This window comes from Drosophila guanche, unplaced genomic scaffold (assembly GCF_900245975.1).
Source record: "Drosophila guanche unplaced genomic scaffold, DGUA_6, whole genome shotgun sequence".
NCBI classification, from domain to species: Eukaryota; Metazoa; Arthropoda; class Insecta; order Diptera; family Drosophilidae; genus Drosophila; species Drosophila guanche.
Window position 1 is genome coordinate 6,875,956 of NW_022995743.1, and position 25,743 is coordinate 6,901,698.

At 46.8% G+C, this 25,743-nt stretch overlaps 4 protein-coding genes and 5 non-coding genes across 13 annotated transcripts; 5 read left to right on the forward strand and 4 right to left on the reverse strand.

The window, feature by feature from the left end:
• Positions 1-60: 60 nt before the first annotated feature.
• LOC117589083 (olfactomedin-like protein 2B) lies at positions 61-912 on the forward strand. The gene is made up of 2 exons (XM_034280722.1): positions 61-620; positions 699-912. The coding sequence occupies exons 1-2, from the start codon at positions 104-106 to the stop codon at positions 824-826; spliced, it is 645 nt and encodes a 214-aa protein (XP_034136613.1). The 5' UTR covers positions 61-103; the 3' UTR covers positions 827-912.
• Positions 861-3,312, reverse strand: LOC117589073 (SET and MYND domain-containing protein 4). The gene is made up of 6 exons (XM_034280711.1): positions 2,885-3,312; positions 2,763-2,826; positions 2,573-2,704; positions 2,163-2,510; positions 1,864-2,106; positions 861-1,810 (listed from the first exon to the last, which is right to left on the reverse strand). The coding sequence occupies exons 1-6, from the start codon at positions 3,213-3,215 to the stop codon at positions 940-942; spliced, it is 1,989 nt and encodes a 662-aa protein (XP_034136602.1). The 5' UTR covers positions 3,216-3,312; the 3' UTR covers positions 861-939.
• A 383-nt stretch (positions 3,313-3,695) lies between these two features.
• On the forward strand, positions 3,696-3,767 carry Trnat-ugu. Its single transcript has one exon. It is a non-coding gene; the product is annotated as a tRNA-Thr (tRNA).
• A 228-nt stretch (positions 3,768-3,995) lies between these two features.
• On the reverse strand, positions 3,996-4,067 carry Trnat-ugu. The gene has a single exon. It is a non-coding gene; the product is annotated as a tRNA-Thr (tRNA).
• Positions 4,068-8,604: 4,537 nt separating this feature from the next.
• Positions 8,605-8,676, forward strand: Trnat-ugu. The gene has a single exon. It is a non-coding gene; the product is annotated as a tRNA-Thr (tRNA).
• Positions 8,677-10,765: 2,089 nt separating this feature from the next.
• Positions 10,766-23,898, forward strand: LOC117578889. Its single transcript, XM_034264687.1, has 5 exons — positions 10,766-10,953; positions 17,780-17,880; positions 21,676-22,079; positions 22,142-23,149; positions 23,211-23,898. The coding sequence occupies exons 2-5, from the start codon at positions 17,803-17,805 to the stop codon at positions 23,599-23,601; spliced, it is 1,881 nt and encodes a 626-aa protein (XP_034120578.1). The 5' UTR covers positions 10,766-10,953; positions 17,780-17,802; the 3' UTR covers positions 23,602-23,898.
• Trnat-ugu lies at positions 13,951-14,022 on the reverse strand. Its single transcript has one exon. It is a non-coding gene; the product is annotated as a tRNA-Thr (tRNA).
• LOC117578894 lies at positions 16,434-16,552 on the reverse strand. Its single transcript, XR_004573400.1, has one exon. It is a non-coding gene; the product is annotated as a 5S ribosomal RNA (ribosomal RNA).
• On the forward strand, positions 19,971-25,577 carry LOC117578891 (persulfide dioxygenase ETHE1, mitochondrial). 5 transcript variants are annotated; one of them, XM_034264694.1, is made up of 7 exons: positions 24,083-24,108; positions 24,393-24,455; positions 24,511-24,585; positions 24,647-24,791; positions 24,865-25,228; positions 25,285-25,403; positions 25,460-25,577. In XM_034264694.1, exons 2-7 carry the CDS (start codon positions 24,405-24,407, stop codon positions 25,513-25,515), a joined length of 810 nt encoding a protein of 269 aa, XP_034120585.1. In that variant the 5' UTR covers positions 24,083-24,108; positions 24,393-24,404; the 3' UTR covers positions 25,516-25,577. The 5 variants fall into 5 exon arrangements, with proteins under 5 accessions (XP_034120583.1, XP_034120581.1, XP_034120585.1 ...); XM_034264693.1 differs by lacking the exon at positions 24,083-24,108 and adding an exon at positions 24,252-24,267; XM_034264695.1 differs by lacking the exon at positions 24,083-24,108 and having other exon boundaries at positions 24,526-24,585.
• Positions 25,578-25,743: the final 166 nt, after the last annotated feature.

Below are 25,743 nucleotides of genomic sequence, written 5' to 3' on the forward strand. Positions count from 1 at the left end.
TCACGTAGGGCCCAAGATCCGACCGAAGCTACCAGCGCTTAGAGGGACTGACGATCAGTTTCAGTTGAATGCAATCAGCCTGCGACAACACAACGCGAACGAAATGCAACTGTCGCTCACATTTCCGGTTATTTCGCTGTGGCTGCTGCTGGTGCTCACCGTTGGTGCACAGGACATAAGACCTGAGTATCCTGAGGATTTTCCACGGCCAACAACGGAAGAGTCCATCCTAACCACAGAAGAGGGTACGACAGAAGAACCTACGGCGTCCACTCCGATAGAAGAAGCTTCGACTCCAGCACCCGCAGAAGAAGCTACGACAAGTGCATCCACGGAAGAAGCTATGAGTGCAGGATCCGCAGAAGATGCAACGACTCCAGCACCCACAGCAAAACCAGCGACCACAACCAAAGAGCCCATCACAACAACGACTACAGAAGCTCCCACAACCACAAAGGCCACAGCAGCACCTCCGTCTTATATACCACCATACGCACCACCAACAAACGAATATCGACCTACTTACACCACCAGAAATCCTTGGATATTGAACGAGCAGGCTGAGCGGTGCTATCTGAAAGAGCAGAAGGACTACGGCAATCGGAATGGGGTCTGTGCACGTAAGTATCTGCTACGTATTGAAGGGAGAGTGGGTTCGGGGTCATTTTTGTTCATTCTGTTTGTGTTTTAATTTGCAGCTTGGGTCGCTGGCAGCTGGCGGCCGTCAATAAGCTGCTATCGCTGCTGTTACTTCTCCAGGCACAACGTGGCCGGTTGCAGTAAGCTCCATCGTGGACGCTGTGGCGGCTACTACTACTACTACTAAGTGGGGAAATCCCAATGGAAACAAACAACTGCTGTAACATTTCGAGCGAAAAACGGTTGTAATAAATACTTCGAACAGAAAGTAAATAGTAAATAAAGTGCAGCAGCTTCGAATCAATCCAGATTGTACACATTGCCGAGGTTGAGGAAGCAGTCCTTCAGGTGCTGCTGGCTCTCACAGAAATCGGGGAACGGTGGGGCCAGCACATCGTACATGATGCGGATAAGGTCGATGAATTTTTGAAGCGCCTTGGCATACTCCCCGGTCTCGTAGAGCCGCTTGCCGGTGCGCGTCATCATTTCCGTGTCCTGCATTACCTTGAGTCCTTTCAGAATGTTGGTCACCTCGCCGCAGGTCACACACTTCACAATGAAGTCATTGCAGCTGGGTGGCACTTCGATCACGGCAGCACAGTTGTTGGGCGCCTCGCAGCGGAAGCGGATCACGTCTCGGGGCAGGTCCTCGAACAGGGGCCAGTTGTCTATGCAGGCATCGCAGCAGCACTCGAACCAGTACAGCTCCTTCATCTTGGCCTGGCGCTCCTCGCGCTTGTCCTGCGTGTAGATCGGTCCGTAGTTCTCGTTGATGGGCAGGCCAGCCTCGATGGGTCGCACGCTGTTAATGTGGATCGTGGTGCCCCGGAAGTAGCGCACGACTCCGGGATCGCACGAGTGATTGAACAGGGCCAAGGTGGGATAGATGGCACCGCCAATGAAGATGGACTTCTCCCTGCCCGTAGAGCTGTACTTGTGCAGTTCTGCCACCTCGTGGGTGTTGAATTGAATGAACTGCAGACTGCGCAGCATCAGCGAGCAAATCGCTCGAACCTGCTCCGGCTGGGGCTCGGCGCCAAAGTAGCCAGAGGACTGCAGGCACTTGGTCAGGAATCGGGCCATCAGCACGTGCTGGAAGAAGTTCGACGCCTGCCGTTTGTCCTGATGCCGTTCCAGCTGGGCCACGCGTCGGAAGTCGTCCTTGGGGAGACTGAAAAGGGAGTTAGAATATCCGAATTAAGTTGGGAAACATATTGGACTCACCTTAGTAGCTCCTCTGGCGAGAGTTCCTTATCAATCGTTGGCTTCAATTGCAAAAAGTATTCCAACGGTTTGCTGGCAAAGATCCGCAGCGCAATGTGATTGTTGATGGAGGCACCCGATCGCCAGATGATGGGCACGATCCCACACTCGTATTTATGGTACTTCTTGGCCGCCTCATCCCGACACTGCTCCGAGCAGTAAATGACATCGGCGCACCGCGGACAGGCCACGGGAACCACACTCCTGGAGGGGAATGCTTGCCGTCAAATGATTTTCAACATATTCTCCCATCAACTCACCTCACAAAGCAGTTTTCGCAATGGCTCTTGGCGAATTTCTCCAGTAGGACGGACACAAAGGGACGCTCCACGAGCAGCTCCTCGCCGGCCTTCACATCGGCTGCGGCGCGGGCAAAGCGTCCCTCCTGCGGGTTGCGATCGATCCTCACCAGCGGACTCACATACTCCTTCTCGGCCGGGAGAGCTGTGGCCTGATCGAGGGCGATCTTCTGCTTCTCTTGCTTGGCCGCCTGCTTAGCCGTACGCGGATCTTGCAGCAGCATTTTGATCATGGTCATTGCATCCAGATTTAGCTTGGCTTTCTTGTCGGATGTCAGGGCGGAGTCGTCCATGGCTGAGATGCATTTTCTAGGGAACACAGATGAATGGTAGAGTGAGGCATAGCAGGAAAGGTGACGATTTGATCTTACTTGAAGGCTTCAATCGTGTGGGGATAATCCTTGAGGGCCATGTAGCAGCGAGCCCGTCGCTCGTACAGCTTGTAGATCAAATCCTTGGGGTAGCCCAGGTCGATGGCTCTCCTGATATCGATGAGGCACTCCCTGCAAATAAATCGGAATTAATTTTCAAGAACTTTCCTCTCTTCCGGTATATGCTTACTGATATTTCTGCATATGGTACAGAGTGGCAGATCGATTGGCCAGCACAATACAGATCTCAGCAGCTGTTGGAAATCGGTATTTAAGAAATATATTGCCAAATCCACTTTGGGTACGTCTCACCGTTCTCACTGGGCAGTGACATGTAGCTCCTGGTATAGAGCACCATCGCCTCCAGCCATTTCTTCGCCTTGAAGGCAGCCGTGGCGCGTTCCTTGATCTCCGCGGCCAGGGGGGCACTCTTACTATCGAATTCCGGCCTCACCAGCAGGTTGGCATCCCCAGACTGCACCCAGGGCAGCTGATCCACATAGGCCACGCGCTCCTCATCGCTTTTACACTCCGACAATTTGGATATATCCGCCTCGCAGCTGGCTCCGGCCCCGGCCTGCTCCCTTAGCTTCAGATAGTATTCGGCAAAGAAGCCCGTCTTCTGGCTGAGTGGAGTTTTCATTTTACTGTGTCAGTTTTTAGAGTCACAAATTATGCAAGTTTTGAATAGTTTTCGGTATTAGAGTACTCCCGGCAGAAAAGCTGCAGACAAACTGAAAGTGAAAATTCGGGGAAATCGACGACGACGACAACGTGTGGTATAAAGACAGCATTTTGGCATTTTATTTATAGACCGAAGAGAACGCCACCCAAATAACTAAAGAGCAGTGGGAGAGAACAAGAGATCGCTGAGAGAACGCATGCAAAGAGTGCACGGCCAGCGTTTGTTTACTAACAAATACCGTCTAGAAGCATCTACAAATCAACCCCATATCACTCGGGTATTAATTCGGTTCGGAACTGTAATTACCCTACACAAAAATGCTTTCAGAATTGATTGAAAGTTCTTAATTTGGGTTAAAAATCGGAGAACTACGGAGAAACATCATGCAGTAAAGTTGTCCCAATATCAAGTGTGTTGTATGGCGCGATCGGGTTATTCGCCTCTTTAGCTCAGTGGTAGAGCACTGGTCTTGTAAACCAGGGGTCGTGAGTTCAATCCTCACAGGAGGCAAGAATCATTTAAAATTAATTGATTTATATTTTCTTTTTTTGCAGATTAAAAATTAAACAACTGGTAAGATTTAATGTAATAGTGTGTGAGGTTATTGGATGGAGTTCAACGTATTACTTAGAAAAAATAAAGCAGACTGTTTTATATCGTTAAAAATAACAATACAAATATGTGCACAATTTTAAATATTAAAAAAAAATAACTAAAATAATTTGGATTTTAAAAAATTGCCTCCTGTGAGGATTGAACTCACGACCCCTGGTTTACAAGACCAGTGCTCTACCACTGAGCTAAAGAGGCTTGAGTGAGGCGCGTGGCAAAAGCAGCACATGAAGCTGGCGCCCTCTGGCTGCAGTGGCTGATGTTGCTATGCGCGGGTTGTTCAAAAAGTTTCAATTACATGCGAGAATTGAGTGCATGACAAAGTAAATTAATGTTTGCCTTATCTGGGAATCGGCACTTGAGTCGAGCAGCTGCTGTCTAGCATCTTTGACTAATGAAGGAAAGTCGAAGTTCAATGAGAATGCCCCATTTGCGGGCGTGTTTGAGAGGCAGCTCTCATTATGCCAAGAGGCAATTTGTTATGGGTAAATTGTAAGAAAATGTCGTGGGAAGTGGCAAGATGTAACACCTAATTGGGTCGCCCGAGCTGTTAGTAACAGAATTCTGTTACATTTGCATCTCAGAGCATCGATGGCACAACTGTACGAGTGATTGGCCGCCGTCAGCATATTCCGCATATCAAATTACCATAGTTCAGCCCTTTGGCATTTAAGCTGGATGCAAAGCCGTTAAAGCGCCCAAAAATAAAAGGTGAAATGCGTAAATTACAGTGTCAACATTACAACGCCCACTTTGCCCGTTCGTTTGATTCTCTTTCGGGGTGTCCCGCCGTGAAATGCATTATTATGCACAATGAAAAGCGAAACCCAAGCCGCACCTTAAGGGTGCATCATGTTGGTTACGGCTTTTTGTGTATGTAAATTTTCACTAAGCTGTTGAATGGAAATAGGAAAGGGAAAGGGAAACGGCACACTGACTTTGGCCATTGAAGTCTAGCCGTAATGTAACTCCCTTCGGAGCGGGACCGTGGCCTGAACCAGTGCTAGAAAATATTAGCAGGGCCCGACAACTGTCAACTGGACATGACAGCGTGCCATCAGTCATCAATCATGGAAGGGTTTTCAGTCGCTTCTTGGCTTCTTTATTGTCTGCGTCAAAAACAATGTAATCATCAGGGCTTACAGCGGATTTGCCAACCCTCGCCGACAGCTGTCACTTGTAGTACAGTTGAGGCACTCCAAGGATGCCGCCTCGTCCTTCCCGATTGAACATTGTCAATAAATGTAATCGCATCGAACCACTGCCACAGACGTCATTGTACAATGTTTATGATCTGTCATCCAGGCGCAAAATATTTATCACTCTCGGGAGTCGCATCCGTGAGCATCCTCCTCAACCACCCCTAATTATAGTGCATTGTGGCAGTGCAGCTCTGGGCTCCTCAGGCAGGATACCGAATGCATTTCGTCCACTCTCTGACCCTTCGTCGGTCTGGGTAACTTGCAAATGTTAATGCAAATGCGAATGCAAATTCAGGCGGAATAAATGACCGGCCTCCCCCCTCCACAGGGACCACATACCGCTTTGATTCATGTTCATGCGAGAGCCGACAGTTAATTACAGTTTATTTTGTTGTTTCCTCTTCCCAGCCCACCTCTAAGGTTCTCGATTGCACACAAATACTCATTAGACTTCCGTTGCATTTCGAGTTTTTTGTTTGTTTTAATACCCTGCCGAGAGGAGATGACTAGAGGAGGTGTCTTTTGAATTTACATTTCAAACGCTTCAAACCTCTACCTAATTAGTCAGACGAAAGGGTATTTGTTTAGACATCGACTAGTTCTAGCATTTGCGTTTCGTTTTGTGCCTGTTTTCCGCTGTGCAATCCGCTTCCGTTTCGCTTTGCATCTGTTCATGGTTTGTTCTCTCTGCTGTTTATCTACTTGTCTTATGACCATTACTCGTACTGTGCACTGCAAACACAAACCAATTGAAAACGAAATAAATTCGAGCAACTAAATTGTGTTTGGCCAAACTGCTCTCCTTCCTGCCTGTCTGTCCTTGTGCCATTTTGGGCGGCATTCAGCAACAACAATTACAAACAACAAATAATTATGTGCCTCTTAGACAGCGCAACAACCGCCAACCGCCTGCCCCCTTCCAGAATTTGAAATGTCGGCCAAAATGTCATTAAGGTGGGCGACGAATTTGGTTGTTGACATTTTGAAAACGTCATAAATAATTTATAACATCAATTTTTTTGCATTTTGGCCATTGTCTGAACGAACCTGAGACTTGAAAATGGATTTTATAGATCTTGTACTTGATTGCTTTGATTTGTTATATTTTTGTTTCCTTCGTCTGTCCCGTCTTTGGGTCTTTTATGCAAATTAAAGTGTGCCACTTAATTAATTTCAACCGATTGGATCAGCATTTACATAAATGTATTAAGGTCCACTACGTTGATCAAAAAATCAAGTTGTGTTGGCAATTTGTGTTTTGTCTGGGCTCTGATTTGTATAGTGATTCCATCGAAATTTCATTGAGCGACTGATGCGGGTGTGTGGTGTTTATTCAACACATTTGTGACCATAAATTGTCTTAGTCTAATAGCAGGGGTTATAGATATAAAGTCTCTAGATGAATAACTGCAAACGTGTGAACATTTCACTCAGCGCACTTTAGATTGTGGTTCTTAGTCCCTCGATCAAAGGAAGGCATCAAATTTCCATTATTCCCTCAGCTTGAACCATTTCCTTTCATCAACTCGTTTCTTGTCCTAGTTCTTTCCTTCATTGACATTTGCTGCTGTGATTCTAGTTTTTCCCATTTCCCTGTTCAACCAATAAAACTCTTCGCCACATGTGGCGCCCCTTCCACTTGTGACTGGGCGGTGGGGGACAATAGAAGTGCACAAAAGCGATAATTTAATTTTGTTTCCATTAGGGGTAGACGCGTTGCTTGGAAAGTGCTCCAGACTGGAATCAGTTCAAATTAATTAAAAACTCGAAAAATGCGAAAAGAAAGCAAAACACGAACGGAACGTGCACTGCAATGTGTGTGCAAAGGCAGCACAATGGAAAGTGCTTCAGCTCAAGTGGAAAACAAAAGCTAAACGGGAAAAAGTAGACTGCCAGCCACCACTCCCTCCCGCCATCCCGAAATCCCCCGATTGAAACCCCTTCTGAGGGGGTTGAAAATGTTGAGTGCGGCGGCGTCGGCGGCAACAGCAGCTGCACAGGGGAAGGGACAGGACAGGAGAGCACAGGACAGGACAGCGCGACTGGATGTGGCACGTGGCACGTGGCGCAGCACCAGGGATCAGCCTGGTAAGCTGTTACATCACGCTGCATGTCCCTGTAATACAGTTACAACCTGAGATTGATGGGCCCGGCCAGACGAAAGACAGGGATGAGGAGTGACAGACTGTGATGAATTGGTAGCCCTCGCTACTGCAACCGGGCAGTATTCGCTCTTCCTAGGCAATTTTTTGTCGTTCGATCTTTTTACGGGATGCTAATGACGATCCTTTTGGCTGTCGGCAGGCATTAGCCGCATATTTCTATTGCGGCGTGTCTGATTTTTGTCTCTTGCCCAGCAATTTTACACTAAATCAGGCAATTTTTTACCCAATTCTCTGATCCTTTGTTTCCATTTGACACTTTTCGGATGGACTGGCAAAAAAATACAGTTTCAGATAGAGAGAATTAAGAGGTTTACGATGCGGATTGGAAACTATTTTGCGGTTTATGTGTACTCGTTTTAATGCGATTTAGCGGCAATTTGGGCATTCCTTTCTCCCTTCCCCTCAGAGACACATTAATAGCAGCTGTTAAAGGTGTAGAGGCTCAGAGCACAGCACGCGACAGTTGCTCTTTCACTTTTTCTTCGATTTTCAGGCAATTGCCTCATCATCCTGCTGTGCGCCCTGTGTGAAAATTCTACAATTGGGTGCGACATGAGGTCCTAATCGATTGGGCATTTGGGTCATTTCTGGAGGAAACTCCCGGCCTGGCCAAAGAGAGACAAACGCTCCGCCAGCGACCTGGCTGCAACTGATGCGCAAAGATCGTTGATCCATTTTGCACGCACTGCTGCCTCGAAACTGAAATCGAACTGCACTCAACACTCAACACCAAGACGCAAGAGTCGGGTACACGCAAGTAGAAACAGACACCCGCGGACATGCGTGCCAATCAAAATGATGATGTGAAAATGTTTGTTCATTGGGCATGTCGTTTTCATTTCAGTCCTAATGGCTCCATCTCCCATCAACAGCTCTCGACTCTTGGCAACAGGTGAGGCCCGGAGTTGAAGCTGGCCCGAAATTTCTTTGGCCCTAATTGTCATGGGCCACTGAAGCGCAGCGCCCGAGAGCCGATCTTAATGTTGATTATCCGCCGAATGTGTGTAATTTTTGTGAAATTAATATCCGGTCGGCCTCCCGACCTTGGGTCTTCCATCGTCCGCCACTCCTTCGCCCTTCCTCTGCCCAAACTCTCATTCACCTTTGCCACAGCATTTTCCTTTAATTACATTTAAAAGCATTTATCAGCTCGAAAGAGAACGGGCACAAACACAAGATCTAGAACAACTGTGTCAACATATGTTCACCCCTCGCTTTCATTCGCCGTCTGGTCTGCCGCATGCTATCTTTTGTGTCGCAGATACTCGAACAAAGATACAATTTTAGTACAGACGAAGTGCAAGCCCAGCTCTTGTTCTGAGACAGTTGGCGGTAGAAATTCGCTTCTGGGACGCCCTGAAAATGTGGGCCTCTTTAGCTCAGTGGCAGAGCACTGGTCTTGTAAACCAGGGGTCGTGAGTTCAATCCTCACAGGAGGCATTTCCCAAGATTCGGGCTCTCCCATCCCATCCCATCCCCACCCACCCATCATCGAATGCATGGTGTGGTGGTGGAAGGGGAGTTGCGCGAGCGATTTTTTTGCATTTGCATAGATAAATGAAAGCTAAGACAATTCTCTTTCTTCCGTCTGCTGTTTTCTGTTTTATTACCTCCAGCTCATTCTAGATCGTGTGTTGCACCTGCCTCACTATAGGAAGGACTTTCTGGCGTTCCGAACATGCGTTCAAGTTCCGCTCTCGTTCGTGTTTAGTTAATACCCAAATTGCAGTTAGTGGCACAATTTATGTTGTCTCGCGATCTTCGAAATGCTCCATGGACACGCACACACCACTGGAATGGGAAGGGGAAGGGGAAGGGGAAGGGGAAGGGGAAGGGGATCACGCATGCAAGAAGAGACACGAAAAATGTCTCCAGGTAGCAGCAGCCGAGCAGAGTGTTTTCTTTATTGCTTTTCATTTGTGGCATAAATTCAGTTTTAATTGAGGTTACAACTGGCTACTTGTTCGGGGATCGAAATTCCATCCACTTGGCATAAATTACAGCATACAAAACCTGAGCCCAGGCAAGGCGATCCCCTCCCTCTCCCTCTCCCTAGCCTCCCCTGAGTCGTCTCCGTTCCGTTTTCAAGTGCCACAAAAATGTTCGAATTTATTATGTTTGTTGTGGCCTTTGCCCCTCAATCTCGTTCTGGGAATCCGAGAGTGGAAAACCCAAAGCAGGTCGACTTTTTCCAGGCACTTGCGGTCTTCATTTTGTTTCTCTCTTGTGTTTTTTTTCTGTTGATGTTTTCCTTTGCTCGGGATGGAAATGGAAACCATAAAAAGTGTAGCCATGTACAACTGACAGCGACAAGTGATTTCCCTTTGTTTTCCTCTCCCTCTTTATGCAGAGGAAGTGTGGTTTTTCTTTGGTTAAATTATTGTTTGGCAGGCAGCAAATATCTCTTCGATTCTTTCATTCTTCATTCTGGCTGGCCGACGAAATCTCTTCTTTCGATCGTTTGGAGAAACGAAAGACTGAAGCGCCGAACGCATATGGAAATGAGCTAACCGTTTTTGGTCCATTTTGTAATACCTGTAGACGCCGGTCCAGCCGCCCAACGGTAAAGCACATTTCACTCTCCCCCGGATTTTTGTAAGAAAATACAATAACGATATTTTTAGTTGGGCTGGCCCGCACTTTTGTCGGTTGGTTTTGATTAATAGGCAGTGGCGGGAGAGCCGGAGCCGCACATTAGCTAATCGAAATGATATCAACTCGAAAAAGTTTCGCAATTAGCCGGGACGTGAGGAGGGGTGGAGGTGTAATCCTTTTTTTTCTTTTTTTCATTTGTATAATTTTGATTTATGTGTGCTCTTGAATTTAGGTTGTTGTGTTTCTAGTTTGGACTGCATTTAATGGATGAAAATACAATCAACGCCGGCAGCAAGAGCAACCCCTACACACCACGATGGTCCCACCCTATCATATCATGTCCTCGCACCGGGTGAAGGGGTTCTCCGGAATTGTTGTGATCATTTTAATTGACTTTGCGCACGAGCGCGTTCACTGGAGCGTTGCACAGTGTCGAGAGATAAGCGTGAGTGCACCGCCATGTGTCCGCCCTGCGATGATGCAACTGGAGCGGCAGGCAAATGGGCAACACCAAGATCGGTCGTAAAAATCTCGGATGCTGCAGCTGTCAAAATATCCAAGACACCCACAAGAACCGAGGGAGTGGGGGTTCAATGCACTGCAAGTCTATTAACCATTACAATCACAAGCGGGTCGCGTCTGGCCCAGTAAATCCACAGACAAGCCCAATGCACTTCGCTCTTGCTCTCTCGTGCTCACTCTCGGCACACAAACATCCACCCAGAGAGTGTATTACCATAGTAATTATGAGAGAGTTTGATATCTGACTCGTAGAGCGGGAATTATACGAGCACATGGCATATGCCTTGATCCACCACCACCACCACCACAAGCAGAGAGCGGCTCTAAAAGAGAGAGAGAGAGAGAGAGAGAGAGTAAATGTGCGCCTGCGTTGGCTCTTGATCAAGCCATGAATTTCAGTCTTAAAACAGACGCGAACAACAACGTTCAGTGGCTCTCGCTCTGTCAACGTTATATTTCGTTTCGTTTCGTTTCGCTTCGCTTCGTGTTGTCGGCTGCGCCTGCGCGACTTTTGAACCTTCTTCAATCAGCAATCCAGGGGGAAGAGAGTGTGAGAACGGAAGAGAAGCAACTCCTACGCCTGCGCCGCTGTCTATGTGTGTGAGTGTGTTTGTTCAGTTAATTCAAGAGTAAATTTCCTGTGTCCGTTCGAAGGAAGACTTTACCATAAACAAAGGAAACACAGACTTAATTCGACGGAAAAACAAACGGAAATAATTAAGCGAAAAAATTACAAAAATATATCTATAATTTACAACAAATCTGTGCCGCTCGCCATTTAGTAACGGTCGCGATGCGGTTTTAAATGGCAGCCCAAGCCGCAGCCAAACAATCGGCCTAAGCATCGACATCATTGATTTATGTCTCAAGTGTAAATAATTGGCACAAAAGACCAAATTGAGGCTTTCCTCCCTGCCACTGCCCTGTCCTGTCCTGTCCTGTCCTCCATCGCCAATCAAATGCAATGAAATGAAATGTTTCCATTGACTTGTGCACATTCGAGAGCACATCCATTGTTCGGTTATTGGTTAAGCCCCAGCCGATCCGATCTGTGTGCGTCGAAACAGTTTTCAATCACTTGCTGAAACCGAAAGGTTCATCATCGAATCAATTGTCGCTGGCTTAGTGCATTCTAAATACCCGTACCCATACTCGTACAGAGCAAACAAATATCAGAGCCGAACGAGGTCGTCACAGCAATAATAATGATGATGATGGAGCAATTTTCGCGCTGGTTTTTGTGTGCCTCTGCCTTTGGGAGGCCACGCCTCCTCCTCTCGTGGCACCTGCCTTACATAATCCCTCACAAGCACTGGGTGAAGGGTTCTGTTCTGATGTCTGAATATTTATGGTGGAATGGCGTGGACTTTCAGATCAGCCACCTTGTCATGACAAAAGAGTTGGAGAAAATTGAAATCTCATGAATAAATTAGTTGGTTGGCCATTGAAACGGGACTTGCCTTCTTGATATGGCTTGGACGAACAGCCAAACGGTCGGACGGCAATCAAGTTCAAAGTTTCTCGCTAAAACTGATTCACTGATGAGACTGGGACCTCTATTGGCATTCCTACAGCAGCCCCAATCAATCAGTCAAATATGAGTCGCCGTCGGAGTATTCGATCTCTGACCATATAATTACAAATGAAGTTTCTGCGGTTGAATCACGATCTCAGGTTCTGTTCTATTCGATTCTGGGTAAATGCAGTGGCAGGTTCGTTCTCCTCCCACCTACCTGTCTCCCCCTCCATCGCTCTCTATATCTCGATTTTTTCATTAATTTTAAGTAGATATTTCCTTTGGGGAATCGTTGATTGCATTTGAATAACAATTGTGTGTGTGTGTGTGTTTCTGTTTCCATTTCTTCATTGAAATGCCAAACCCTTTATCGACTCTACAGGATGTCTAGGCCGGGTCTCTCGAGAGGGTTATTTACATATTCTTTGGACTCTTCTGCTGTTTGCCTTTGACTTTTGTTTGCTTTTTGATGTTTTCAATGCTAACAACCTAATCAATGTTTTGTTGTGTTTCAGGTATTTGTTGATATGTAAATTTGTCGGATGACTGTATTTAATTTTTTGTGGGCTTCAGTTCGTGTCTGTGCGTGGACTCAGATGCAGCAGAGGGTATTGCGGGCCGCCTTTTGTTTTTGGCCACTCGAATTGTAACTGGGAATAGAAAGCACAGATTTGAGATAAGTTTGCATTCATCTTCATGCTGGTGGTGGTGTGTGTGTGCGTTAACTAATCTGTCCAACTGTTTCGGCTGAGGGTTTCACTTTCGTTCAAGAGAGAGGAGCTGTAACAATTAAAATGAGAGTAGCAAATCTCCATTCCACATACAAAAATAAACCAAGTCAAAGCGATTGATTCCGAATTCGCTTTCGTTGCGATATGAACACATGGATATCCGATCTCTGTGGCCCGGCCAGGGGCAATTTGCACTTTCCTGGTCTTCGATCTGAGTCTGGTATTAAGCCGACTTTCTAGAATTGATTTGCATAGATGATTTGTCCAGTGCGGAGACTTTCACGACCCCAATCTGCACTGCCAGCCACCCGGCCAGAAGAGAGTTGAGCAGCTGACATTCTAACTGTGAGCGATATTCACTCTCTGCCATTTATTCAAGTATAATTGCCCACTGAAATTATGGGCAATTATCAGCTGACATGACGGCAACAGCTGCACAACAAACAACCAGTACGGTGGTCCCTCACAAGAGAGAACAAAGGTTACTATGAGTAGTTATTCGGTCTTTCAGTTCTTAGCTTCACTGTGCTTTCGGTTTTCAATTCAGAAGCCATGTGCGAAAACTACAAGAGCCAAGCAAAGAATGACCAAAAGATAAACTCAGCTGTACAGCAACACGTTCTGCTACTTATACTTACAAGTAATAATCATGGTAAATTGAATACCTAAAAAACAATTACTATATTTAAACTAAAGTATCTCCGATTTATGTTAGAACAACCTGGCAAGTGAGCAGCCAACGACCTCTCAGCCAATGTCACTGGAAGTACATAATAACCCTTCTACTCTACCCCAACATAAACCCCGAAAGCAACAAAGAAATCTCCATATTCATGTCAAGTCTATTAAGCTTATTCTCAGCCAGATGCCGGTCTGCTGGTGTGTTGCTCTTTACTGGTCCATTTTGTAGGCCATGTAGCAGGCAGCCTCCGAGTGTGATTAAAATGATCAATGTCGCGGCCTGACTTAGTGACACTTGAGCACATAAAAACCGTACAAAATACATGCCAAGCCAGGCCAATTGTTGGGTAAATTTATATCTGCGAATGTGTGTGGAACGATAAATATATTAGCTCATAAATGACACAAACGCATACCGTATCTACGAGGCAACCCAGGTGTTTGGAAACTACGACAGAGCAGGGTTAAGGTTTCAGAGGAAACCCCAATAAAACAAACAAGAAAAACAAACTTTTTTCGACATTGCCCCCTTGGGGCAAATGTTTATTTATAACTGAATTAAGCTAATAACTTAATAACTATTTCAACCTTGCTGACAATTTGTAACCAACCCATGAAATACATTTCAAACTAGCGAAAATAAATGGAGAAAAAAGAATATTTGGCAATTGCCTCCTGTGAGGATTGAACTCACGACCCCTGGTTTACAAGACCAGTGCTCTGCCACTGAGCTAAAGAGGCCTCTGCCAGACGGGCGTCAGATGGCCCTTACGATGTACGTGCCAACAGAATGCTTCTTAACAGAGTTCTGGAAAAGCTTAACAGTGACAGAGAGACGGAGAGAGAGAGAGAGAGAGAGTTAACAGACGAATTCGATGTAGAAATAATGTAAAGTTCTGCTTGAGCTCAGGGCGATTCTCATTTGCATTAAGCGAAGCGTCACAGATGTAGCTGTTAATCGAGTTTTTTATATAAGTTTACTTACTATGGCATACACACATTGTTAGAACCAGGTGTCATCTCCATTTAAGCAATTGAGCAATATAATTTGCATTGTTCCAACAAGCTATGGGGGCGAACCGAACAAACACTGGCAATACTGGCACTACTGAGCTCATCTCGCAACAATTTTGTAGGCGCGCTCAAAACTTGGGCTTGTTGCCCAACAGCAGAAGGGGCGTGCCAATAAACGCCTTCTAAATACATTAGAGAATATGTATGTGTATAGAGAGAGAGGAAGGGAGATTTGTAAATTGGATTTAGGTTTTGTTTCTCTGCATTAGATACACATAAACTTTTAATTCGCTGCGTGGGAAGTTTTGAAAATAGATAAAAATACTCGTGTTATCGACTTGACTGACATCCCAGCGGAATGCATATGATACTCGTACAAGCTTAAAGAGAGCTAGCCAGGCATCGAATTCTAATTGAGATCTTCGCTGATTGGAATTTTATTTATGATCTGCAACAGAATCGCAGTTAGAGGCACCGATCCCGTGGGGACCTTGGCGGACAAGTAAGGTGAGGCGACCACGAGATTCAAGTGGAATGGAGACAAATGATACACGGGTAAAACGGAATAAACGTGTCATCGTTTTGTGGTTTTTGGGTCATTTGGTGTGTATGTTTAAGCCGAAGCGGAGCACCAAACGGCACGTCCAATGGCTGGCCTGGCTGTATGAGATCTCTCAGCTAGACCGGAATTCGGATTCGAACAAGTTTCACTTGCCACCTCGACCTGCCACTTGCCACTTGCCACTGTCCAGTGGACATCCACCGTTCCAGTTGCTTGGCCATCATCGAAAATTGCAATTTGCAACTTGAATTTTAAAGTTGGTGCAGTACGCGCGGGTAGGTAGTATCGCAATGTGCAGCTTGTTCTTGGTTTGAAACATTGTTTCGGTACCTTGAGCCAAATTGCTTCATAAACATGGCTGTTTGTCATGTTTCTGCCTCTGTAGCTGTCTGCCTCTTAAGCCGGAAACGCGTTAAGCACCATTGTAGACTAAATGGAAATGATTATAGAGCTGACTGTACCTCAAACGATAGAGATGGGAGTACTAAAACAAATGAATATGAAGTTGACAACGTTCTCAAGTCTAGAATATCCATTTTTCGCTGTAACCAACCCCGATCACGCCACCATCGCCAATAACTTAATTATTAGTTGGTTGTACTTGTTCTTGGTGCGGTTGCGCTTCAGTGGCTTCAGCGCCCACATGCACGATGCCTGGGAAGCGCCTGAGCCAGAGCCAGAGCCAGAGCCAGAGCTCGAGCTCGCTGCACTTGCTCTCGTTCTTATTAAATGGAAGAGAAGACAAAAGGAGAACCCTTCAAAGTTGGCCACGCAAATTCAAGAATAATAATTACATGCATATAAGGTAGCTCCCAGGGGCAGTGTCTGCATATGCCCGCAGTTGAACGATCTTCATGCTTGACAGACTTTTCCCACAGCCAATTGTAACCGACACTGCTGCAATTTGGTGATAGTTTACCTGCTAGATGCCGGCATTTTCTTGCCAGATTCCCCTTAGATCCCCTTAATTTCAGCCCATTAGCAAAGCCATCTAACAAACTTCAACCAGCGACAGACAGATCCGAATCCGACTGCTAATGTGCGAGTACTCGACGGGGCTTTCGTTCTGTCCAGGTCTCTCTCTAAGCCCCGGCATCTAGTCCATAATTAGACACTAAAGCGAAATTAGATTAATGATAGGCCCACATTGGGTGAGCTAACCAAAACAAGCCCCAGCCCCACTCCGCTCCCCCTCCCGCCGGCTTTGCCCAGGTAGTTTCCGTCCCAGCACGCAATCCCAGAGATAGGCCCCAAAAGACAGACCTAGACAACATGCTGATGGAGTTCTTAGCTAGCTGAAATTTGTAGAACGCCGCTGGCAGCGCTTCCAGCATGATGATTATTCTCCAAGACTAATGACTTACTTGCTCCCACCTTGAACGCAGGCAAGCAGTCCCCAAGCTAAATAGTACAATGTCAAAGCGATGTTATTAGAAACATATGATAAAGATAAGCAGATACTGAGCAGCGGAAGCTGTACCCTTTCTTCCCCTTCTTGGCTTTAAATACTTTTAAGTAGAAAAAATGAAAAGAATATGAAGAAAAAAAGAAAAAGCAGCAAAAAGTTTGATGACAATGCCAACAACACGCGGTGTTCCCAAGCGGTCCCCCATCTAAGTACTAACCGCGCCCGACGCTGCTTAATTTCGGTGATCGGACGAGAACCGATGTATTCAGCGTAGTATGGTCGTTGGCGAAAGTCTACAGTTGGAATTTCTAGTAAAAGTCACTAAAGCTCATTTCAGTCAGAGCTTTTCAAACGAAAGTTTTTCGCAGTTCCATTAGCTGTAGCAGCAGTGTTCTGGGTCGGTGTTCTTCTTCTTCACACGGTTTTCCATACAACTCGTTTTTCTGGCTCTTTAGAGCTCAATAAAAGCCAAGATAACGGTGTTTGGCAAACGCTTTTCCTGCATGCATATGAGAGATACAATTTGTACGAGTGTGTCACAAGTACATATCTATGACAATTGCAGCCAGAGCCACAGCCATGCACGAGTATGAATGGAAGGGCTTTGTCTTTCAAAGCCGACAAAGGCAAAATAAACAAGTGAAAACCCATAAAGCGAAGGGACGAGTGGGTATGGGCGGAGAGGAAAAAGAGTTTGCCGTTGTCTTTGCCAGCACATTAAGTAATGTGATCTATGCAACCTCATCTGGGAGATTGTATCTCCCCGAGCGTACATCTTGCGGCTGTGCGAATCTGCATATCGAATGCATTTCTTTGTTGTGCCACTGCCACAGCCGCCACCGAAAGTGCGTCCACAGCTTAGCTCATTTGCATATGATGAACATTTCTTTCCGCCGCCCCACCTCTTCCTTCTCTTCATACTTGTAATATGGAAGATATGACGGAAAGAAATCTTGACACATGGTAGGAAGGAAGGAAGGTTCTTTTTCTCGGCTAATTAAACTGCCTTCAACGAATCGTAAATGTAACGTGCCAAAGTTGTTAAGAGCGGCGAACCGAAACCCAGGGGGAATCGTATGCCGCAAGAGTCGACTATAGCGACTAGAAGTTACCCTCTGAGTAGTTTTACTTTGATTTAACGGAAAAGAAAGCAATTATAGCTAGAGGTAAAGAGAATGAATATATGAAAAGTGCTGTATCTTATCCATTTGAAACTCTTCTCTCTGAGTATGCTCTTATGCTCTACGAATGAGTGGCTTAACAAGCTTACATACACATGTAAGTGTCTGTCTGGCAATTGTTTTTGTTTTGCGAAGCGGAACGCAAATTAAAGTGACTTTGAGGAGCTACAGCCAGGGCGCCTGTCTTCTGGGGCTGTCCACTTGCCAAGCGTTAAGTTCAAAGTGCACTCACAGATACGACATATATCACTGTCCCACTCAACTCCACTCCACTCCAGCATGCCACTTAAAATTTCTCACTCTTCTGTGTCTCTCTCTCTCTCTCTCTTGCAGTGCTGAACTGAGCAATTTCCATCATGGACACCGGAAGTGTGGTTAGCGAACCGATTTCCGCGCATCATCGCGCCTTTGCCAAACAGAAATCCGCCTCCATGGTAAGTTCATTCGATTGCAGAAACACAAACCAATCTGTGCAGGCCGATTGTGTAAGGCCAAATTACATATAGAAATATGTGTGTACACATAATTAATGCAACAGCTATCCCTGCCCTGCCCCATTGTCTGATTCGATTATATAAGAGCGAAAATGCTATCTACGCTAATTAGATGTTGACACGCACATCCCAACCCAACCCAGACAGACCCAGACTTTGCATCGTTTCACGCTAGAAAGTTGTCGAAAATGAAAATTCACAAATAGCCAAAGATACATCAAAGTTGTGTACATGCAAGCAAATTGCTGATGAAATGTACGAAGGGAAGGTAAGCCTTCAGAAGTATTTTTCTTAGCAAAAAATTAAGTTGGAACGTCGCTAAGAAAATCTTGTAAATGACAGATAATAAAATGTTGGAAATGGCAGTGGCCCAAAACACAAACACTTTTCGAAAATGAATTGCAAATTGCCTTTGAATGCATTTTGAAGCAACACTTTCACGCGGCCCACAACAATGCAGAGTCATTCATTCCGATGCAACCTGTGCATTCAGTTGCATTCAACCGATTGGCTGTTCGACTATGAATCAAAATATTTTTCCACACACAAGTACTGGTTTTATGTGTGAAATGCTGCAAATGGTGGCGGGGTGTCTGGAATGAATAAGTGTGTGAATATGATTCAATTTTCAAGAATTTCATGCCGGCATATCCTAGGTAGTGAAGTTTTGGGAAAAGTAAAAACGTTGAGAAAGCGAAGCCTCTGACCCCACACTACAGATCTTTAACACTTGCCCTCTGTAGCAACGAGCATCATCATAACTTAATATATAAATGGAACTTCACCCATATGAACCTCTCCCACTTGCACAATAAGTTGGAGATACTCTTTATTTTGTGCGGTGGAACGGGGAGAGGAATGTCATTCACAACAAATGATTTCTGCTTAGCAATTTGGGGGAAAGAAGTCCGACACCACCATGGAACTTTCACTCGCAGTCAGATGATTGAAAGCAAGAGTGAGTGACGAATATACTCCCCTCGTAACTACATTTTGTTGCTTTCTGCGTTCGAGCATCGAACATCAGCATCCACATCGATGCGTCTCATTAGCCGACAGGTGTTTAGTCAAGGGGCGTTGGAGAGGAAACCATGGCAATATAACATCTATAAATAGACTCAGTAAATTGGCCATAACTAATGGCTGAACCAATACGAGCATGTACATATGAATTACGTTTGTAGTTCGCCCAAAGATTGAGTAACTATTTGCATGGAATGGAACATCAGAAGTACACTGCTCGGAAGACCTTCCACAAACCGCACCCCAAAAGAAGGGTCTGCTTTTCACACCCTTCTTGACGACAGATACAGATCCCTACCATTGCCAACGGTCAATTAATTCCTTCCACAAAATTACATCAATTACTCAACGGCAGAGAGCACAAGATCCCAGCCCGCATTTGATATTTGAAACTACCTTCTAATATATGCAAATTTATTTATGATCTGAATGTAAAAGTCAAGAAATTGTAGGGCCCAATCCGCGGTGTGAAGAAGTTCTCACGTTCTCGTTTCTGTCTGGGCTGGACAATGTCCAGTCTCGATTTCCTTCAACCTCCCCTTCCCCACTGTGTTATTAATTTTGTACAAATTTCTCAACAACTGCAACTTCCTCGAGCCAAAGGTAGGGGTTGCCTGCAGAGGGGTGAAAGGAAGCTTCAATTGTGCCAAGGCGGTGGTTGTTGCATTTATGTAAGTGCAGCTGAGACAAGACTGTGTAACGGTTCGGGGTTTCACTTATGGGGTGGTGTGCTAATTTTTTCATGTTGCAAACGGAAGCACACACTGTGCAGCTTATCCTATGGGAACGTGATTAAAAACGCGCAAACTGATTAGTAATTATGCTGCAACTGTCATTCATGCCCCGCCGAAAATAGCATTTCTACATAATGTTTACATGGCAAAAAACTTACATACATATGTGTACATTCGTGTGCATGTTTGTACATATGTATGTAGCTTCAAGCTCGCCAAACCCAAAAGCTCCGGCAGCGCCAAAAGCTGAGAGAGAAATTCACCTCATCAGCTGATTTCTCTGTGGCACCACGGCGCTGCTGACGTTCTGTGTTTTGTTTGTTAAAATTTGTGTTTGTTTCTCCTTAAATTGGACATAAGTGTTTGTTGTAAACTTAATGCATATACCCGCAACATTTCCATTGTGCTGGCGTGCACCTATGAATAATTGTACTGTGATAAGTGTGATAAACGAGAGACTTTAAGCGAAACTCAAGCAACAACAACAACAACAAGTGCTCAATTATCAGTAATTTACAATATTAGGAAACTTGATTCCATAAGCCAACAAAACTGAACTGATTCATGTTTAACAATAAATGAGCCAGCGATTATATAACAAGTAAACAGAGAAGAACAGAAACCGAACAGCGAACAACAAATACCGAAAGCGAACGAGCGAAAAGCATTAGAACCGAAGTTCACCTCGCCCCCAGCGTACAAAATGCGAATCGTTGGCTCCAATATGCTGTCCGCCCTCAAGCGGCTTTCAGTCAGCCACCAGAATCAGCCGATCTTGGCCAGCAATCGCGGCAGAACACAGTCGCTAACACTACGATCAGTCCACAGTCAATTTGGGACAATGAGTCTGCCGGAACGGAAACCCTTCACGCCGGACTTCTTCTTCCGGCAAGTACGTAATGCGAACGCATCTGATGAAATTTCCCAACTCAGCCGAGATTAACCATCGCCACCAACAGCTGTTCGATGGGGAGAGCAGCACCTACAGTTATCTGCTGGCGGACCTGAAGACTGGCGAGGCCGTGATCATCGATCCCGTGCTGGACCAGGCCAAGCGAGATGCCCAGCTGGTGAAGGAATTGGGATTCAAGCTCAAATATGCCAGTGAGTGAGCGGGGAGGAGAGGGGTGCTCTTATCACCTTGGAGATCATTTCATCATTCCACGCACGTATTTCAGTCAACACACACATGCACGCGGATCACATAACGGGCAGCGGCTGGCTCAGAGAGCTGACGGGCTGCCAGTCGGTGATTGCCGCCGCCAGCGGTGCCAAGGCGGACCGCCACCTGCATGAGGGCGATCGCGTCGATTTTGGGAGTCATGTGATTGATGCACTGGCGACTCCTGGGCACACCAATGGCTGCATGAGCTATGTGATCAAGGATCAGGGCTGTGTCTTCACTGGCGACACACTCCTCATACGCGGCTGCGGACGCACAGACTTCCAGGAGGGCAGCCCCAAGAATCTGTACGAAAACGTCCACAGCAAGATCTTTACGCTGCCCGAGAACTATCGCATCTATCCGGCCCATGACTACAAGTGAGTTGGAGGTGGATGAAAGTGAAGGGAAAGTCGAGTGCTAATACTTTGAGCCTTGCAGGGGACAGATGGAGAGCAGCGTGTGGGAGGAGAAGCGATACAACCCCCGACTGACCAAGGATCTGGCAGAGTTTATCAAAATCATGGACAACCTCAATCTGCCGTATCCCAAGAAGATAGACGCCTCGCTGCCCGCCAATCGAGAGTGCGGGGTCTACGATATTCCCAAGGAGTAAATCAAATTCCCATGAAGACACTTCGAGTGCAGCTAATCCAACATAAATATATCAAAATACTTCCAAGAGATTTGTAATCTATAAAATAAACAAGCCTGCGTAATCCACACTCAAACCTGATTGCTTTACTCCCGAAACACAATGACTTTCCCCATGAAGAAACATCATCTAATATCTGTAACTTTTTCCTATTTTTACAGACCATTTTGAATCCGAAGGGTTGTGGCAGTGCTGCCAAATATAGTCTGCACACCGCAGTGGCAGCCGAGAACCATGATCCAGGCAATGGCCACACGACCAGCCACAGCTCCACCACGGGAAGACGACGCAAGGGTGGATCCCTGGGCGGAACGCTCTCATCCCGCTCCACGCGCAGCGAGTCAAAGGAGCTGCGTTCGGCTCTGCAGGATCGCGAGGCCGTCATCCAGAATCTGCGCATCCAGCTGTGCCTGGGAAAGCTGCCGCGCCCCAGCGGACCGCCGCTGGACGATTCGGAGAAGCCGGCAGCCGAGCAAAAGTTGAACCGACTCAAGTCCGAGGCGGAAAACAAGCGCATCAAGATCAAGAACCTGAAGAGTGCCCTCGAGAAGCTGGACATCACAGAGTGAGTAATGAGTGAGCAGCTCAAGCCGAAGCAGACGCTAATCGCTGCTCTTTCTCCTCCAGCAACATTGACATCCGCATCCGGCAGGCAGAGCTGGAGTACGCCCTGGGCCGGGAGGAGCTGCAGATGCTGTCCATAGTGGAGGAGGCACGGGCACTGCAGGCCAGGCTGGAGAAGTCCAAGCCGGAGGCCCAGACCCTCTACAACATCATCAGCTCTGGGGTGTCGCTCAGCCTGCACGCGGTGCATGCAACGTCCGGGCGTTGGGCAGCCCAGCAGCGGGCCGATCAGCCGGGATTCTATGTGGAGTGGGCCCTGGAGGGCGACGGACTGTACAAGGGCGATCGCATACTGGAGATCAACGGACGCCTGGTGACCAGCAAGACCAAAGAGGAGCTGCAGAAGCATGTGGGCAACTCCGGCAAGTGCCAGATGGTGGTGCTGCGCAAGAAGTCCCTGCCCATACCCCAGAAGCAGCTCGACCAGGAAAAGGAGAACAACATGCGACTGCAGCATCGCATCTCCTACCTGGAGGAGCAGGTGCGAGAGCTGCAGACAGTCAAGGAGCAGCAGCCCAATCACCACCAGCAGCAGCAGCAGCAGCAGCACCACCAGCAGCAGCAGCAACTGCATCAGACACCCACCAGCCAGTCGCAGCACGTGACCAGCATCAGCATCTCATCTCCCCCCTCGACACCGCCCGAAAAGCCGCTCATCTTCCAGCGGGGCAACTACATCACCACCCTGGTGGGGGGCAAGCCAATAGAACTGATGGGCGACGATGGCGCCCAGACGCCCGCGCACGTCACCAAAACCCTGATCAAGGAGAACACCCACATCGACATGCGCGAGCGACTGCCCCACATGTATTCGATGCCCTCCAAGTCGCTCTCCGCGTCGAAGATCTCCATCAACAGCGACTCCGCCTACATGCAGCACCACAGGCGCGAGAAGGAGCGCCACCGCGAGCGTCGTCCACGCGATCCCCTGCAACAGCAGCAGCAGCTCCACCGCGAGCATCTGATGAGCGCACATGCCCGCAGTGTGGAGCACCTCAACCAGTACAATGGGTAGGTTAACAGAGACTCAACCGCTAGCTTTCATCGATACTAATTTCTATGCTCCCCTCAGACTGGAACGGCGACGGGACACGCCCCGACAGAGCGAGGCGCAGACCCTGCGCACCCGACTACCCAGCGATATGAGAAGCGTCAAGTCCCTGGACTTTGACAGCGAAAACGAATCCAGACCAGCGACGGAGAGCAACCGCACGGCGCGACCCACGCCGCCAAAGAAGCCACTGCGACTGTCCCTGCAGCGGGCTCAGAGCCTGCAGACGGTGGAACTGCACCCTGGCCACGATCTGGAACGGAAGCGGCCCATGAAACGGATGCACCACAACAATAGCAACCACAACAAGAGCCTCGCCACAGCCTCGCCCACGGATGAGGGCCAGACGATGCTCATCGAGAACTGCAGTCCCCTGCACACAGCCTCCCTGGGCAGGCACAAGCTCATCTAAGGGCAAGGATTGGAAACACAGGGACACCCCCCCACCCCACGTAGTGTTTAAATGGTTGACACCAACAGGCGGACATGTGCAAAACTAGAATTAGAATTATATTTACCTTTAGGCAGGCGGCAGGCAGAGGAGTCTCACGTAAAGGGGAGAGATTCATTTGAACTCGAGCTCTTTATTCCGCTGCACTTACAGTCTATATCGATAAGGGAGTAGTGAGAGATCATCGTATTGTATGATGATTTAATTAGCACAATATTGAACATCATTTAATGTGAATACACGAATATATTCATTTAATTAGTTGTTGAATTCATTTGGTAGCAGAAATCGTGCTTTGTCGGGCCAGCCCCCGACGTATATTGGTCGTATATTTTGTGTGACTACTGAAGCTGATAAGATTTAATTGATGGCAACTAAATCATTGACAGATAAGAGCAGAGCCAATACCCATTCGAAAGTTGATTTCGACTCACAGTATTCCAGAGACTCGAAGCAGTTTGTTGAAAAGTACGTTGAAAAATAGAAATAAATACAAATCTTTCTGAATGATCATAGTACCAACTCCATTCATGTATGGATGTATGGATCACAATCAGTTTTTCAAACAGTGACACATGATCAATATCAGGCAGACAGGAAAAGGTATCCCGTCCATTACCGCGACAGGTACCAAAAATATGCTAAGCGAAACTCAAACACCGATAAGCGCACACCCTGTCCAATAAACAAGCACTCATAATTCAATCATTGAGTGCCAGAATTGAAGTGTCTGATATCTTGATCGTTTTCAGTTTGGAATCAATATGTGGCGAATATTTGCGCTTGCACTGGCACTCTGTGCAGCTGCTCAGCCGGTAAGACCCTTAAGGATTAACAATACCCTGTACAATGGCAATTCATTCTTGGCAGTCGGAAAACGTACAGAATAATTCATCAAGTCTGCCGGTAGGCAAGCCCTTTACTTCGGACTTTTTCTTCCGTCAAGTACGTAATACGAACTTCAGCAATGAAAACCTTTTGCAAACTCTCCCAACTGATGCCACAGCTTTTCGATGAGGAGAGCAGCACCTACAGCTACCTCTTGGCAGATCTGAAGACTGGCGAGGCCGTGGTCATCGATCCCGTGCTGGAACAGGCCAAGCGAGATGCCCAGCTGGTGAAGGAATTGGGCTTCAAGCTCAAATATGCCAGTGAATATGCTTGAGCCATCTCAGTAAACTAAATATGACTAATATCACTTGCGTCTTAATTATTAATCCAAAGTCAACACACACTTGCATGCGGATCACATCACGGGAAGCGGTTGGTTGAGGGAGCTGACGGGTTGCCAGTCCATGATTGCCGCCGCCAGCGGAGCCAAGGCGGATGTGTATCTGGAGGAGGGCGATCGAATTGAATTTGGGAGTCATTTCATTGATGTCCTAGCCACCCCAGGTCACACCAATGGCTGCATGAGCTATGTGATCAAGGCGCAGGGCTGCGTCTTCACTGGCGACACAGTTTTGATACGCGGATGTGGACGCACAGACTTCCAGGAGGGCAGTTCCGAAAGTCTCTACGAAAATGTCCACTCCAAGATTTTTACTCTGCCCGATTACTTTCGCATCTATCCGGCCCATGACTACAAGTGAGTTAGAGGTGGATGAAAGGGAAACTCGAATGCCAACACTTTTATTCTTGCAGGGGACAACTAGAGAGCAGCGTTTGGGAGGAGAAGCGGTACAACCCGCGTTTGACCAAGGATCTGGAGGAGTTTATTCGGATCATGGACAATCTGAACTTGTCTTATCCCAATAAGATAGGTAGCTAGTAGTACTTATGCCATGAAATCGTCTCATAAATATTGGATCTATTTCAGATGTCTCGCTGCCTGCCAATAGAGAGTGCGGAGTCTACGACATACCCAAGGAGTAGTACGAAAATGAACGAAAATATTATGTCATTTAAAATAAATGGTTTAACAATATTACCTTTAACCGAAGCTTTGGCATCCATGTGCTTGAGGGCATGTCCATTAGTTTTATCCACCACTGTACGAGCGAGCACTGCACGTATTTTGTGCCGCGATAGTGAATGCAGCTTATGCACTCGAAACCAATCTGAGCGCCGTCAGTGTAGGTGGAGGCACGAGCCGAGCACGTA